Source organism: Loxodonta africana, chromosome 9 (genome assembly GCF_030014295.1).
Source record: "Loxodonta africana isolate mLoxAfr1 chromosome 9, mLoxAfr1.hap2, whole genome shotgun sequence".
Classification (NCBI taxonomy): Eukaryota; Metazoa; Chordata; class Mammalia; order Proboscidea; family Elephantidae; genus Loxodonta; species Loxodonta africana.
In genome coordinates this window covers 10,319,786-10,336,937 of record NC_087350.1, presented here as the reverse complement: position 1 = coordinate 10,336,937, position 17,152 = coordinate 10,319,786, and the positions used below count along the sequence as shown (strand labels likewise).

The following is a 17,152-nucleotide window of genomic DNA, read 5'->3' as shown; positions in this document are numbered from 1 at the left end:
ATTTAAAAAAAAAAAAAAACACCAAAGTCTGTGTAATAAAGTCAAGAAATTATACAGACACCTGTTATCCTCAGGTACACTTTGCCTGGCCTAGGTAAACAGGCTTAAAAACAATGATCCCCAAGGCCTGAACAGGAAACAAGCAGTGGTGACTTGGAAGTCCAATCCCAAATTGGCCTGCTTGCCGCCATCCCAATAAGCATTAGTGAAGTAGCAGGTTAGCACCAAGAAATTCTATTTATGGCCCAAATCAATTAAAACAAACAAGCAAAGAACTTTTTTTAGTTGAAAATGCAGATATCATGCCAGCAAATGAAAAAAAGGTGGTTTGCTCAGCAGTTAGTGTGCTAAATGGAAATGGCAAACTGCCAAGCAACTTGTCATCTCCTAAATCATACAGGAAGAAAAAACAATTTTCTTTCTAAACATACTTACCCTTTCCAATTAAAAATGTTTACCTGGAATAAATTAATTGTTGTTGTAAAGCACAATTTCAACTCATTCAGCAACCATCTGGAAACCTCAGTGAAACAAACATAAAACTCCCAGGAGCTGGTGTTCAGCTTTAATAAGACATGGCTATTTGGTTGCTAGTTCACTCTTCACAGTAAAATTGTTTAAGAAGAATCAGTGTCCCATTCTCAATATGACACTTGCTTTGTCACTTAACGCTCTTATCTTAAAACAGAATTTTTCTTGCCTTTTTTGTTGTAAAATTTGATTTCTTTTGATCAAATTTGGTATCTTTTGAAAAGAGCAACTTACTGTTCAAAACCAACAAAATAGATATAGTAAAATCATTTTAAAACTCACACTAAATGAGTCAGCTCAATACAGCTGTAGTGAATGGTTCTTAGTCTTTCAGAGTATATTTGTTTATACACACACGTCTGTCAGTTTGTTGTACTGTGGTGGACTGTGTGTTGCTATGATGTTGAAAGCTATGCCACCAGTATTGCAAATACCAGTAGGGTCACCCACAGTGGGCGGGTTTCAGCAGAGCTTACAGACTAAGACAGACTAGGAAGAAAGGCCTGGTGATATACTTCCAAAACATCAGCCAGTGAAAACCCTATGGGTCACAACGTCACAACAGAACACTGTCAGACTTGGTTTCTTCGGACATGTCATCAGAAGGAATAAATTGTTAGAGTAGGATGTTGTATTTGGTAAAAGAGAGGGCCAATGAGGGCAAGAGAGACCCTCAGTGAGACGGATTGGCACAGTAGCCACAACACTGGAATCAAACACGCTGGCAATCATGAGGATGACACAGGACCAAGCAACACTTTGTTCTGTTGTACACAAGGACTCAATGGGTTGGAGTCGACTCAATGGCAGCTGTCTGTCTATCTATCTATCATCTATCTGTAATGGTTAAGATTGTGTGTCAACTTGGCTGGGCCATGATTATCAGTGTTTTGGCAGTTGTATAATGTGATCACTTCCCTGTTGAAATGTGATACATGAACACCCCCATGATGGAATCTGCTGATAGGTAGCAGGGGGGGAGGGGCCTGTGGTGGCTCACTGCTCCCTCAGCACTTATCTCTCTGCCCTCCTCCACCTACTTCCTTCCTGCTCAACTTGCTGGGCTTTTGCTTGTTCTAGATTCTGCAGCTGGCTCCCATTCATCTGACCTCCTGTTCTTGGGACTTGAGCTAGCAGCTTGACTGCCAATTTTGAGATTCATCAGTCTTCACAGCCTCCTACAGCCTGTTCTCGCCAGCCTGCTGATCTTGGGTTCGCCATCCCCTGTGGCTATGAGAATAAGGAGAATCCTTTTTCCTGCTCCCACAGACTTGGGATGTTACCTGAACAAAAGAACCCATTGCCGTCGAGTCAATTCCAACTCACAGCGACCCAAAAGACAGAATAGAACTGCCCTATAGGGTTTCCAAGGGACGCCTAGGTGGATTCGAACTGCCGACATTTTGGTTAGCTGCCATAGGTTTTAACTACTGCACAACCAAGGTTTCTGGGATGTTACCCAGCCTCTAAAAATCGCTGGAGCCTTTTCCTTGATATAAATCTCTCTCTGTGTATACACGCTTTACTGGTTTTGCTGCTCTAGAGAACCCAGCTTAAGACTCTATCATCCAACCATCATCTATCTATCTATCTATCTATCTATCTATCTATCTATCTATCTATCTATCTATCTATCTATCTATCTATCTATCTATCTATATCTATCTATATCTATCTATCTATCTATCTATCTATCTATCTATCTATCTATCTATCTAATCTATCATCTATCTATCATTTACCTACCTATCATCTATCTATATCCATCCATCCATCCATCCATCCATCCATCCATCCATCCATCCATCCATCCATCCATCCTTCCAACCATCCATCCACCCACCCACCCACCCACCCTCCATCCAACCATCCATCCATTTATCATCCATTCTAGATCAATTCAGCTTTAACTTTTTTACTTCACAAACAAAAGAATTTTTACAAGCGTAGACTTTAAAATTCTATTAACATAGAACTTAAAAATATCATATACAAAGGAGCTCTTCTGTGGTAACTTTTGTTATGGAGTGAGAAGATAAACGGAGTACAATGAATGAAAAAAATCAATGTAGGAATACAGTGGGGTGAGAACCCTGAGTAGTGTTTTCTAACACAAAGCCAAGTCAGGAGCAGTGAGAAGAGAAAGTCAAAAGATCAAATGAGACACCATGTGGTGTTAGCTATGCCACTTCCCCAAAATAAAGTTCCCTGGGTGATGCAAATGGTTAAGCACTGGACCACTAACCAAAAGTTTGGGGGTTAAAACTCATCCTGAGGCAGTTCAGAAGTAGGGTCTGGCCAACTGCTTCCAAAAGGTCATGGCCTTGAAAACCCTACTGAACAGTTCTACTATGCACACATGCAGTTGCTATGAGTCAGAGCCAACTAGAAAGAAACTAACAATAAAACAAAACAAAAAACCCATTGCCATCAAGTTGACTCCAACTCATAGCGACCCTGTAGGACAGAGTAGAACTACTCCATAGGGTTTCCAGGGAGTGGCTGGTGGATTCGAAATGCTGACCTTCTGGTTAGTATCCAAATGCTCACCCACTGTGCCATCAACGAAACAAAAAACCTGAAGGTTTGTACTTAGCAGTAAAGGAGTCGGGAAGTTCATAAAAATGCTTACCAAAGGCAATAAGCCAAAAAGTCATAACTAAATTGCTCTCCCTACACCCATTCAAAGGTCTTCTGAAGTAAAACAGACCTGGGTTTTAGCCCACACACCTTGACTTTCCAAGGTTGTGACGTTGGACCAGTCACCACATAAATGTCTTCCTTGCCTTATCCTCATGGTACAACTATTTTAGTTGGATGTCCCTCTGCTCAAACTGAGTTTTAGGCAGAACTCCCAGTGCCTCCTTCACTACCCACTCTGCATTTTGAAGAGTGACACCTTTCAAAAGAAATTTAAAAAATGAGGCACAATCCAGACCAAGCACACCTTTATGACAGTATCAGTGAATTGCCAAACATTTGATCCTTCTGCCCTTCCTATGATGTTAGCTATAGGTTTTTAAAAAATGTTCTTTATAAAGTTGAGGATATTTTCCTTCATTCCTAGTTTGCTGCAAGTTTTTATCATGAGTGGGTGTTGGATTTTGTCAAATACTTTTTCTGCATCTATTGTTATGATCATATGATTATTCTACAGTCTGTTTATGTGATGGATTATATTGATTTTTGAATGTAGATTCAGTCTTGCAAACCTGGGATAAATCCCACTTGGTCATGGTTTCAATTTGCTAATATTTACTTGAGGATTTTTGCATCTATGTTCATAAGAGATATTGGTCTGCAGTTTTCCTTTCTCGTTTTGTCTGGTGTTGGCTATTAAGGGCAATGCTGACCTCACAGAATGAGTTAGGAAGTGTACCCTCTGCTTCTATTTTCTAGAACGGATTGTAGAGAATCAGTATCATTTCTGCCTTAAATTTTTGGTAGAATTCCCCAGTAGAACCATCTGGGCCTGGTGCTTTCTGTTTTGAAGATTATTGTTGATTCAATTTTTTAAATATAGCATCAGATTGGAAGAAGACTCATTAAAACATGATATATACAGATGACACTTTTCTTGTCAAAAATGAAGATGACATGAAGCACTTACTAATGAAGACAATAGATTACAGCCTTCAATATGGATTATGTCTGAACTACTGAGCTCTTAACAACTGTGCCACCAGGGCTCCATTAGTGAAGGTCTTAATGGTACATACACTTTCATCTTTTGTTTATCCACAAATGACTTTACTTTTCCCTCAAAAAAAATATTTGTATGAGTAAAGAACTCTAGCTTAGCCCATGCATTTGTGCATAATAAGCTATATGTTGGTGCTTCCCCAATAATGCATTTTGAAAGGTCAAGGGTCAGGTTCTTTCTAACTGGTCCTGGTAGGTCCCTGTGTGCAGCCCAAAATGCGGTAGGCAATCAGGACCCGGCCCTACGTATTACTGCTCCGTGTCTGTTAGTTTCTTCTGGTGTTGAGGAATCACGTCTCCTAGTGGTGACAGCCACTTCCCCTGCTCCCATTATTTCCCTAGTTCCATATTTTATGCACATAGATAAAATGATCCAAATGTCTCCAGCATGTAGAATAAATGGCAATTAACTACTTTCCATTGACACACTTCCCCATATGGCCTACAATATTTTAGTTAACCTTCTGTATTGAAATATAGCCCCCAAAATCATTCTAATTTCCATTTCAGCTTACTTCATATATTTGAGTTCTGCATTGTATCAATTGACTAACTCCATCAAGATAGTACATGTTATTGTAACTTGAGGATGTACTGCGTGCCATGGTCTGTGCTAAGCCTTTTAATTGGTTAAATTTTTATTAGAAGAATATATGAACATATTAACATTTTCTTAAACTGGGAATACATCTTTGAATTCATTACCTCAAAATATTCCTTCCAAAGCTATCTCAAAAGTGTGTCAGCAATGATGTGACCTTTCCAACAGTACTCACAAGTAAAATTCTTATAAGTACTCTGGTTTTCAGATGTTCCTGGGTGGTGAAAACAATTAATGCACTTGACGACTAACTGAAAGGTCGGAGGTTTGCGTCTACCCAAAGACACACTGGAAGAAAGGCCTGGAAAATCTACTTCCAAAAATCAGCCATTGAAAACCTAACGGAGTACAATTCTACTCTGACGCATGTGGGTTTGCTATGAGTCGAAATCAACTGAACAACAACTGAAGTTTTCAGATTTGGGTTTTCAATACTTTATTAAAATGGAAGAATTCCTATGATGAGTTCTAGAAAAGGTAGGTTTTGGCACAAAAACAGGAAGGTTAGGTTTGTTCTGAGGGTCACATAAAACAACCAAGTAGACAGCAGCTCAAACAGCATGGCAACACGATGAGTTAGCTGAATGTCCAGACCTGAAAAAGAGCAGACAAGAAGACAAAACCCTGTGTCTCCTGGGCTGAAAACCACCGGGTGGCCACTCCCAGAAGTGGAATACGCAGTCACCAGGATTTCATGGGGAAGGATGTGTTTCAAGAAAATCTTGATGTGGATGACCTAATTAACCTTGACAGTAAGAGGGAGTGCAGCCCAAGGCACATGGGCTTCCATTCACAGGACCATGCAAGATGCAACAAGGTATACATCCTAACCAAGAATCTCCTGGCAGCAATCCAAAGCTTTCCACCTGGTTGGTCTGAGGTGGTATTTTTCTCATTCTGGATGAAGCAAGTTATTAAAACTACTAGAAGGTGTAAATGTAACTACAGGGACCTCAGCAAAGTAGAAACAATAAAACCAATAAAAATAATCACACATTATCAATGATTTTGTAATAGGTTGAATATAAAGGTCAGAATGGTTTTTGTAATTAATTTCATAATTTAGTGGTTTTGTCTTTTTTTTTGAGGTTATTTAAACATTTAAGAGAAGCTGACATAGTAAACATTTTAGCTAATAAAATGTTAAGATACTTTAAGGTTTCAGATAGCCTAAGTAGGTTTAATTTATAAAATTTACAATTTATACACTGTAAAAGTATTTAAATGTTTAGAAAAACATTTGGTGGATATATAATATATGCTTACTATGTTGAGCATTAATGAAAGCACAAGCAGTAGTGAATTTCTCTCCACATATTAAAGATCCTAGGAAGTACTCAAAACATAAATTTGGTGCCAGCAGGTAGAATGTTGTGTGCGTAGCTAGGCAGAAAAATTAGATATACTTTTTAACATATATAAAACATAACTTAAAAGATTGAAACAAAAGAAAAATATAGCCACAGATACTTCCACTTGTTGCAGAGCAGGGGAGCAAGTCACCTGGTAGAAATGTCAAGACCTGCACCAGAACAGAACGTCAGTAATTAATTATCTACACAGTAGATATCAAAGCGATGGAGGTCTGTGTGCCCCAGCTTTCTGATCTGTAAGAATGAGGATAACATATATGTCTCACCACACTGGTTTAAGAATTCTAGTGAGACATCAGTGGTGCAAAGCACTACACACAGTTGCAAAGGTTCTATTTAAAGAGATTTCTTTAATGTTTAGGCAACATCACCAGCTAGGTAAAGAAATTTCATTTTTCAAAATCTAAAGACAAGGTTAGACCTGAGATAGAAGCACTTTTATTTACATGATAAATGATAAAGTCTGGATCTACTGTCTTGTCTTTTTAACACAATAATACAATAAAATGCAAATAAATCATTTTCAGTCATAAAGAAACTATGGCCAATTTATTACACTGTTAGTACTTTGTAAACAGAGATTCCACAGGGTAGCGCTTTGGCCTATTTTCTCACCAGCGTGATTAATGCAATATTAATCCTACTGCTAGTTCCAGTAATACGGCAATTTTAATGCCTAAATAACCAACCAGTTGCTGTGGAGGTGACTCGGACTCATGGTGGCCCCGTGAGTGTCCGAGTGGAACTGTGCTCCACACACTTTTCAATGGCCAATTTTTTGGAAGTAGATCACCAGGCCTTTCTTCTGAGGCACCTCCAGGTGGACTCAAACCTCCACCTTTTTGGTTAGCAGCCATGCACTTAACCATTTGCACCACCCGGGGACTCCAGTGTCTAGCTAGCCTCCCTAAAACATCATCGACATCTGCATTGGTTACACCACATACTAGTGTCTGCTCCTTTGATGAAATGCTGAGCAGTAATTTTAAAGTGAGCTACACCCATGAGTCTAGTACAGAGGAAAGAGACTCTAGATAATGAACTTAGCTACTATTAAACTGTGTTATTCTAGACGAAGAAACAACTTGAACGAACTGTGAAGAGCGAGGAAAGGACTGGATGACATTTTCATGTTCCTTCCAACAGACAACCTGTATAATTGTGGCAGTGAAATTTTTTTTTTTTAAATAAAATCTTGACTCTTTCTTGAACTGTGTACCCATTATTATTTTATTATCCATTGCCGTTAAGTCAATTCCGACTCATAGCGACCCAATAGGGCAGAGCAGAATTGCCCCATAGAGTTTCTAAGGAGTGCCTGGTGGATTTGAACTGTTGACCTTTTGGTTAGCAGCTGTAGCACTTAACCACTACACCACCAGGGTTTCCTCTTAAATTTACTAAAATATTCTTTCATTCTCTCAAAAACTGGTACTAGTCATATGCAGGTTTAGGTCACCCAAAGATCTACCACTAATATTTATATTCAGCTGAAGGGGTAAATTACTTTCCATCTTTCTTAAATCTGTTAATGTCTCTGAATTTGTAAATACGTCATGGCTCCAGTGTGGCTACTGACAGACACACACGCGCACACACACATACAAATCCTTTTCCCAGGACATCATGCTTGGTAAAGTAGAGCATCAGCAAAAAAAGAGGAAGACCCTCAACAAGATGGATTGACACAGTGTTTGCAACAATGGGGTCAAGCGTAACAATTGTGAGGTGGTGTAGGACCAAGGCAGTGTTTTGTTCTGTTGTACATAGAGTCAGTGTGAGTCAGAACCTACTTGACAGCACCTAACAACAACGATCAATTTCTCATTCTTTCTTCCATGTTGCCACTCGTTATAAGCCAGACTTTGTAAAACAGGGTCAACCAGGATCTCTTGGGGATACTGAGGGATTCCTTGAACATTTTATTCCATGGATTAGAAAATGGTGGATCAACTAAGCATGTTTGATTTAAGCTGTGTCTGTTTCCTCCCCCTCATTTTGAAGAATATTTGATGACCCACTTGTATAATCAGAGCTAATTTGTACCATGGGTTTCAGGCTAACCAAACCAAACCCACTGCTGTCGAGTCGATTCCGACTCATAGCGACCCTATAGGACAGAGTAGAACTGCCCGACAGAGCTTCCAAGGAGGGCCTGGTGGATTCGAACTGCCCACCTCTTGGTTAGCAGCCATAGCACTTAACCACTACGCCACCAGGGTTTCCAGTTTCAGGCTAGCCTAGATAAAAAGTGCATCAATTGTAATTGTTCACTTTCAAGGCAGGGACCATGAACTTTATATTTTTATATAATCAATTGAAACTAATCATCCATCAAATGTTCTATATGAAAGAATGTGAAAAATGTTCCAGAACTAGTGGTTATTCTAGACAAATACAAGCATCCCAACATGATTTTCTAGGAAGCTAAATAATACTTGGGGGTTAACGAGGTGGATTTCACTTCACAGTGGAGTGAAGAGAGAGAAATCCTCAAGTTCCAGCCCCAATAAGGAGTGTTATTTATGTTATTTCCATTTTTGTTTCAAAATAACATGTGGGGAATTATGATCTTTTAACATTTATATCATAGATGGATGCTATTTCCAACTGGAGTCAGTATATTTACATAGTGCTCTTTTGGAGAAAAATGTGGTTAACCAGTTTTGAGCAGATGGTAAGCAATCAACAAATTTTCTTCCTGATTGTTAAACTGTTATGTGCATATGTTTAAATATCTACTTTCACAGGTAGTTTAACTTATAGTAATCAGTAAATATCTATTTTTTCTTTCAGTTTGTACTCAATAAATTAAACACCATTCTAAAAAGCTAACATCTTAATACTCTCCATATACACAGAAAAGGTAAAGTAATGTACATACCAGTAAAGAATGTGTACATCTGCACATTTTAAAATATTCTGGGAAAAAACAACACAGTACTATAATTCAAATTTCATACAACGTCTCTTAAAAATGTTTTCCTAATTCAATTCAAAAATGCTGTTTTGCTAACAAATAAGTAACATTTACTAATCAGTAAGGGAAAGTGGATGACACATTAACGTAGGCTGGTGCAACTAGCTTGTCTCTCTAGACAGAGTAGAGTGTGGTGGGTTCCACTATCTGTAAATCTGCGGCAACGGAAGAGTTGGAATCTTCCGGGACTTAAAATGATCGCCTGTAAAGTTGCAGTGATTTTATATTGTTGACATTCAGCTAATGCATCACAAAGAGCCTACCACATTCATGCTGAATCCTTCCCCAGTCTGTACAGGCCTTTACAAAAGAAGTGTTATCATTCACCAAGGTAGGTTCTTGATATGATACTATACTAACATCATTTTAAAGAAACATCAGTACAGATACCGTGCTGTGGTGGGCAGAGTTATGGTGGCCCCATGATCTCCATTTCCTGGTTCATAGTTTCATATAATCCCTTCCCCATGAGTGTTAGCAAGACCTGTGACTTGTTTCCAACGGAAAGAATATGGCAAAGGTGAGCAAATGTCTCTCTTGTGATTATGTTGTCAGTTAAGGCTCCTTCTTGCTAGCAAACCTGCTCTAGGGTCCTTTGCTGGCTTTAAAGAAGCAAACCACCATGAATCCTACAGCAGTAAAGAACTGAATGCTGCCAACAATCACGCTAGTGGGGAAGAGGATCCTTCCCTACTTGAGTCTCCAGATGAGAACTCAGCCCTGGCTGACACTCAATTCCGGCCTTGCTGAAAACCCAAATAAGCCATACTCAGCTCCTGACTCACAGAAACGGTGAGATAAGAAGTGTGTGCCGTATTTGCGGTTTGTTAAACCGCCTAGAAAACGAACACAAATGCCATAAGAAAAGGCAGTTTTTTGAGAAAAGACCAAAGATAGAGGATTATCTTTCCTGTTCTTTAAAAAGAACACAGAAAATAGATGTATACTCGAAGACAATAGCAAGGCTGAATGTATATAGTTCCAGTTTGGCCTCGCATAGTAATAAGTCATCTACTCAATATTTGGGAGGCTCATGACAGGTGGGATACAGATAGTGTAGCACCTATTCACTACGGCTGGGTTATTGGCTGCAAATGGTAGCTCCATACTGACCACTGTCCACAAAAGTAGTTACTGGAACACTTGCCACAGTTGATAGGAATTCCTTGCTCTCCCAGAAAGTAAATATGCTCTAACAGGACATGAACCAGTTAACAGCATATGTTTGTTTTGGGCTCTGTATGAAAAATTGACCTACGATCCTGGAATCATGACAAGAACAACGGATTTAGTTTGAATCATATAGTCATATGAGCTTGCTTTAGTTGATATTCCAAATACTAACGACACGAGAGGGTGATTCGGGAAAAATTTTAACAAGATCAGTTCAAAATTTAGAAATGGAAATGGAAAGATTTAGTTCAAAATGTGACTTTGTCTTAGTAATTGAAAAGAGTCATAAAAAACCAAAGGATCATTGTGAAAATCTTCAGAAAAAGATAATTTCATGACTACAAAGAAAAACTGACCTAATCACCCCACATTTAAGGGAAATAAGTTAAAGATTATATGTCACTCAAGCATTGTAAATGTGGATGAAGGGTATCTTTGCAGTGTTTATATCTGGGCACAAGTTTGTCAGAAAATACACATTTTTGTGAGATCAATGATAGGTGTTCATTATTAAAATTTACAAAGGCTGTAATTACAAATCCAAAAAAAAAGCAGCTTATCAATTATCACATATTAAAATCCTGTACACATTTTGTTACCTATTAATTTTCTGTTCCATAACTGAATTCAATACTACAGTTTCATAGCTGACATCCCCTACTAATTTCACCACTGAAATGTACCCAAACTGATTTAAAAGAGTCAGATAATAAAGCAATCAAGCAAAACCTTTCCCCTCCCAGGTCTCTAATGCACTTTTGGCCAATGGGCTCTGGTTTACAGCAGAAAAAAAAATCCAGCTGAGGCCATCTGAGAAGTGTTTCTGGGTTCCAAATGTTAGGAGGTGATCAATAAAGGGACCACAGCATAGTCTTCCATGTAACACAACACATCAGAATCCAACTGTGACTTTTACCTCTAAATAAAACTTCTGCATCACATTTTTAAGAGAGCAGGGCACAGCTCAAAGCCTTGTCCTTGTTGAAACCCACAGCCATTACGCAGACTATGTTTCCTTTTAGAAGATTGGGTGAAAACAGTCAGAAACTGCCAAGCAGTGATTAGTGACCACACCTAACTTGCTGTTACATGAACAGATCATGAAGCAGCACAGAGTGGCTCCTCTGCTGTCCCTGGAGCTAGGTGTGGGTAAAGTGACAGCCCTGTACCCACCACCTGTACTGAGAGCCCCTGGCCTAGCCAGAAAGTCACACTGTCCTAGTCATAAGGAACCCACAGCTGCCAATCAGAAGAAATACTCTTTTTGACTTTCATTGACTGTAGTTTGCACGTTGAGCTCACTTTTCAGAGAAGTCTCTACATTGTCTCCATTTTTTTTGGAATTGTTTTTTTGGTAAAACCATCTCTGTTGGTAAACGCATATTGCTATGGCAGTGATGCACAGCAAGACAAATATCACAACTGCTATCACACCTAGGGAGGGAAGAGAAAGGAAAATATAAAGTCAGAAGATAAATGGTAATTTTGGCCTAACTAGAATCCATAAAAAACCAAAAAACCAGATTCGAATTATACATACACAGTATATGTAAACCAAATCCATTGCCATCAAGTCAATTCCAACAGGACAGGATAGAGCGGCCCTCCTTAGGGTTTCCAAGGCTGTAATCTTTATGGAAGCAGACTGCCACATCTTTTCTCCCATGCAGCAGCATGGGTGGGACCAGTGCCTTGCTTCTAACCAACAAAATATGGCAAAAACAAAATTCCAAATTCTCACGGACTCCAGACTTTTCAGAGCCATGGAGGCTGGACGAACCTCTGAAACTACTGCCCTGAGATAATCTTTAAATCTTAAACCAAAAATATTCTTTGAAGTCTTCCTAAAACCAAAAAACACTTTTGCTAACTAGTAAAGAATGCCTCCCTTGAGCACTGTGCTCTTTCAAGATCTATCTGTATGGGATCAGACTGATAACAGCAACTAGAAAGATCAGACAGGAAACTTAGGGGGCAGTGAGTTTACGTAAATCGGGGAGGAACAAATAACTCAGAAAAGAGGGTGAGAATGGTTGCACAACTTGAAGAACATAATCAATGTCACTGAACTGTACGTGTAGAAACTTGAATTGGTGTATGTTTTGCTGTGTATATTCTCAAAAACAAAATAATTAAAAAAATACATGACAAAAATGATGGGCTGTATCTGATGACATGTACATGATGGTGTGATTATGCTACATAAGGCTGTAGCACCCCTCTTGCTGGGCTGTCTCTTTCCCTGCTAGCTGTGAGAAAGCAGGCAGCATGTCAGCTATCCCAACATGGCAAGGAACTGCTGTGGCTACTAGGTGTTGAAGGTGGCTGTCTTAGTTAACTAGTGCTGCTATAACAGAAATACCACAAATGGATGGCTTTAACAAACAGAAATTTACTCTCTCACAGCTTAGAAGACTAGAAGTTCAAAATCAGGGGCGTCACCTCCTGGGAAAGGCTTTCTCTCTCTGCCAGTTCTGGGGAAAAGTTCTTGTCATCAATCTTTCCCTGGTCTAGGAGCTTCTCAGTGCAGGGACCCAGAGACCACAGAACAAGCTCCACTCCCGGCACTTCCGTCTTGGTGGTAGGAGGTTCCCTCCTCTCTGCTTGCTTCTCTTCTTTACATCTCAAAAGAGATTGGAGATACAGCCTAATCCTGTAAATTGCGTCTTGCTCCTGCCTCATCAGCATCATAGGGAATTTACAACACACAGGATAAATACATCAGATCATAAAATGGAGGACAACCACACAATACTGGAAATCTTGGCCTAGCCAAAAAGACACGTATTTTGGGGGGAGACAGTTCAATCTATGGCATTCCACCCTTTGGCACCCAAAAATTCATGTCCTTGTCACATGTAAAACACATTCACAGCATCATATCGTAGCAAAAGTCCTAAATCAACTCCAAGTCCAAAATCTCACCTTCTGCAAGATTTCTCTTCATCTGTGAAATTTAGAATACAAGTTATTTGCTTCCAAAGTACAATGGTGGAACAGGCACAAGGTAGACATTTCCACCATAAGTGGGAGAAACTGGAGGGAAAGAAGGGATAATAGGCACCAAACAAGTCAGCAGAACACATTACCTTAGCTCTCAAGGCTCCAAAATAATCCTGTTTTCTGAGACCATTTACACAATGGCTTGGCCCTCTAGACTCTAGGAATTGGCCACATTCTCCAGATTCTCCTAGGCTTCAGCTCCATCTCTCAGACCCACTGGAGCTGCAACTCTGCTCCCATGGATTTGGGCAGCCCCATTCTCCTAGTCCATCTGAGCAATGACCCTACCCCCTCAGCACTGGCAGGCCCCTTTCTTCTGCCCCTTGGGCATGGCAGCCCCGCCCCCTCAGCTTTGGGCATCAGATCTGGCACCAACCTACTGGCACTCATGAAAGGCAGCCCCACACTCCAGAACCAAAGTGGTACAGATCTGACTCTTTGAAACCTAGGAGGCTGTGGCCTCACCCTTTGAAACCCAGGAGCCATGGCTCCACCCTTTGAGACCTCAGAGGTCATAGCTCTACCCTTTGAGACTGAGGCAGCTCTGCTTCCTGTGTTCCTCATATCTTCAACTTCTGCTTCCTGGTTCCTTGGCCTCTCGGTCCCTTGGTCCCTTGGGTGGGCCCAGCCTCTCCCCTGATTGTGCAAGTATTCCAAAGCTCTTTAGCTCTACTGATAAGTGCCTGGAGGCACCCCACTCCGTCTCCTGTGCGAAGGCACTCAACTCTCCCTCCTTGGGTCAGCTCCAACAGTGTATCGAGCTGGTATCCTGCTGCCATTTCTCTGACGCTGCTTCATCTGTGCCATTTCTTACGCTACAACTCTCCTTACTTCCTTCCGAATCCTCACCAGAATTGTCTTTGATGTCCGTAATCCCACCAACAGTCTGAGGCAATCTAGGCTTTTACTCTTTGGCGCTTTAAAACTCTTACAGCCTATATCCATTAGCCAATTTCGAAAACGGTTCCACATTTTAGGTATCTGTTACAGCAGCACCCAACTACTCTAGTACCAAATTGTGTCTTAGTTAACTAGTTTTGCTATAACAGAAATGCCACAAGTGGATGGCTTTACAAACGGCAATTTATTCTCTCACAGTTTAGGAGGGTAGAAGTCCAAATTCAGGGCACCAGCACCAGGGGAAGGCTTTCTTGATTGGTTCTGGGGGAAGGTCCTTGTCATCAATCTTCCCCTGGACTAGGAGCTTCGCAGGTCAGGGACCCTGGGTCCAAAGGACGTGCTCACTGCTGGCTCTTCTTTCTTGGTCGTAGGTGATTCCCCCCTCTCTGCTCACTTCTCTTTTACATCTCAAAAGAGACTGACTCAAGATTCAACCTAATCCTGTAGATTGTGTCCTGCTTCATTAACTTAACTGCCTCTAATCCTGCCTCATTAAAATCATAGAGAATTTACAATACATAGGATAAATACATCAGATCACAAAAGAGAGGACAACCACACAGAGGACAAGCCTAGCCAATAAAATGCATATTGTTTGGGGGCACAATTCAATCTATGACAGTGGCCTCTGGTCAACAGCCAGTAAAAAACTGGAAGCTCTCAATCCCACAACCACAAGACACTAAATGCTGCCAACAAACACATGTACAGAAAAGTGGCTCCTTCCCCAGTCAAACCCCCAGATGAGAACCAGCCCAGTACACCTTGATTACAGCCTTGTGGGACTCTAAGCAGAGAGCCCAGCTAAACTGTGCCCAGATCCTGACCCACAGCAACTGTGTGATAATAAATGTGAGTTGTTTTAAGCTGCTAAACTTGTCATTTGTTACACAGCAATAGATAACTAATACTCCCCACTATTTAAAAAATGTAGAAATACTTACTATATTCACTTATTTGGAAAGTAGATTCTTTAAAATCTCCAGATGAAAATGTTTTAAATATTGAAAACATTAGCAATGCCAGTGGTTGTCAATCCTGGCTGCACATTAGACAAGAAAATTGGTAAAGGCTTTGACACCAATATTTTTTAATACATTCTTCAGATAGTTTTAATGTGCTGGCAGGGTCGAGAACCATAAAGCTACATTACCAACCTATTATATTAGTGGAGAATGCATGTCAAATATATGCCAAAGCAAATACATAAAAGCATCAGTACTCAATATACTTTTAAGATGAGTGACACAGGAATTAATTTATATCTCCAATTTCTGAATATTAGAAAGCTCATGCACTGCTTAGTTATGTGAATAGAAATTTGTATTGCATAATTAGGGTTCTTCATTCTACTCTGAGATGGGCATAAACAACCATAGTGAAGCCCAACAGACCCAAAGCTTAGGCGGGTGCAATTGTTCACAGGGGTTCCTGAGTTTACGTTGTGCTGAACAGATTCACCATGACCATCTGAGCAAACAGTACAGCTTCTGGTCAGGCAGATTCTACCTTCAGGAACCCAGACTCTACCTTATGTCCCCTGGGAAGAGACAGCACAGATGCTTCTGCTAAATCCAATATAAATGTGGTAGCAGGATTCTATGTTTTGAATCTGAATGGTCTACAGATGGTTGTTAATCATCAATATTATTACTCTTAACCATAACAGTAACTAAAATTATTCTTAACCCAACTAATTATAATATTCATTACTTGTCATATATTTTGCCTCTAATTTTGGAAAAACAATGTTGTTACGTGCTGTTCAGTTGGTTGTGACTCATACCAACCCTGTGTACAACAGAATGAAACATTGCCCGGTCCTGCGCCATGCTCACAATTGTTACTGTATAAGCCCACTGCTGCAGCCACGGTGTCAATCCCTCTCATTGAGGGTCTTCCTCTTTTTCACTGACCCTCTACTTTACCAAGTATGATGTCCTTTTCCAGGGACCAGTCCCTCCTGATAACGTGTCCAAAGTATGTGAGATGAAGTCTTGCCATCCTCACTTCTAAGGAGCATTCTGGCTGTACTTCTTCCATGACGAATTTGTTTGTTCATTTGGCAGTCCACGGTATATTCAATATTCCTCATCAATTCTTCTTAGGTCTTCCTTATTCATTGTCCAGCTTTCACATCAATATGAGACGACTGAAAATACCACGTCTTGGGTCAGGTGCACCTTAGTCCTCAAAGCGACATCTTTGCTTTTTAACACTTTAAGGTCTTTTGCAGCCGATTTGTCCAATGCAATGCATCATTTGACTTCTTGACTGAGGCTTCCATGGGCGTTGATTGTGGATCCAAGTAAAATGAAATCCTGACAATATCTGTCATGGATTATGTCCCCCCAAAAATGTGTGTATCAATTTGGCTAGGCCATGGTTCCCAGTATTGTGTGATTTTCCTATATGCTGTAAATCCTGCCCCTATGATGTTAATAAAGGAGGACGGGTGGCAGTTGTGTTAGTTAGGCAGGACTCAATCTATAAGATTGTATTGTGTTTTGAGGCACAAGACACAGGTGGACCTCATACCACCAAGAAAGCAGTGCCGGGAACAGAGTGTGTCCTTTGGACTCAGGGTCCCTGCGTGGAGAAGCTCCTAGTCCAGGGTCTGACAAAGAGAGAAAGCCTTCCCCTGGAGCTGACACCCTGAATTTGAACTTTTAGCTTACTTTACTGTGAAGAAATAAATTTCTCTTTGTTAAAGCCATTCACTTGTGGTATTTCTGTTATAGCAGCACTAGATATCTAAGACAACATCAATAATTTCTCTGTTTATCATGATGTTGCTTATTGGTCCAGTTGGGAGGATTTTTGTTTTCTTTATGTTGAGGCGTAATCCACACTGAAGGCTGTACTCTTTGATCTTCATCAGTAAGTGCT

The 17,152-nt window shown here is 40.3% G+C and overlaps 1 protein-coding gene across 1 annotated transcript in view; it reads right to left on the bottom strand.

The window, feature by feature from the left end:
- Positions 1-6,243: 6,243 nt before the first annotated feature.
- The window catches only part of LOC100664503 (contactin-associated protein-like 3), a 361,706-nt gene continuing 350,797 nt past the window's right edge, over positions 6,244-17,152 (bottom strand). Inside the window, exon 24 of the mRNA XM_064291046.1 lies at positions 6,244-11,794. Coding sequence (XP_064147116.1) covers positions 11,607-11,794 — 188 coding nt within the window. The 3' untranslated portion in view covers positions 6,244-11,606. The remainder of the gene's footprint in view (positions 11,795-17,152) is intronic.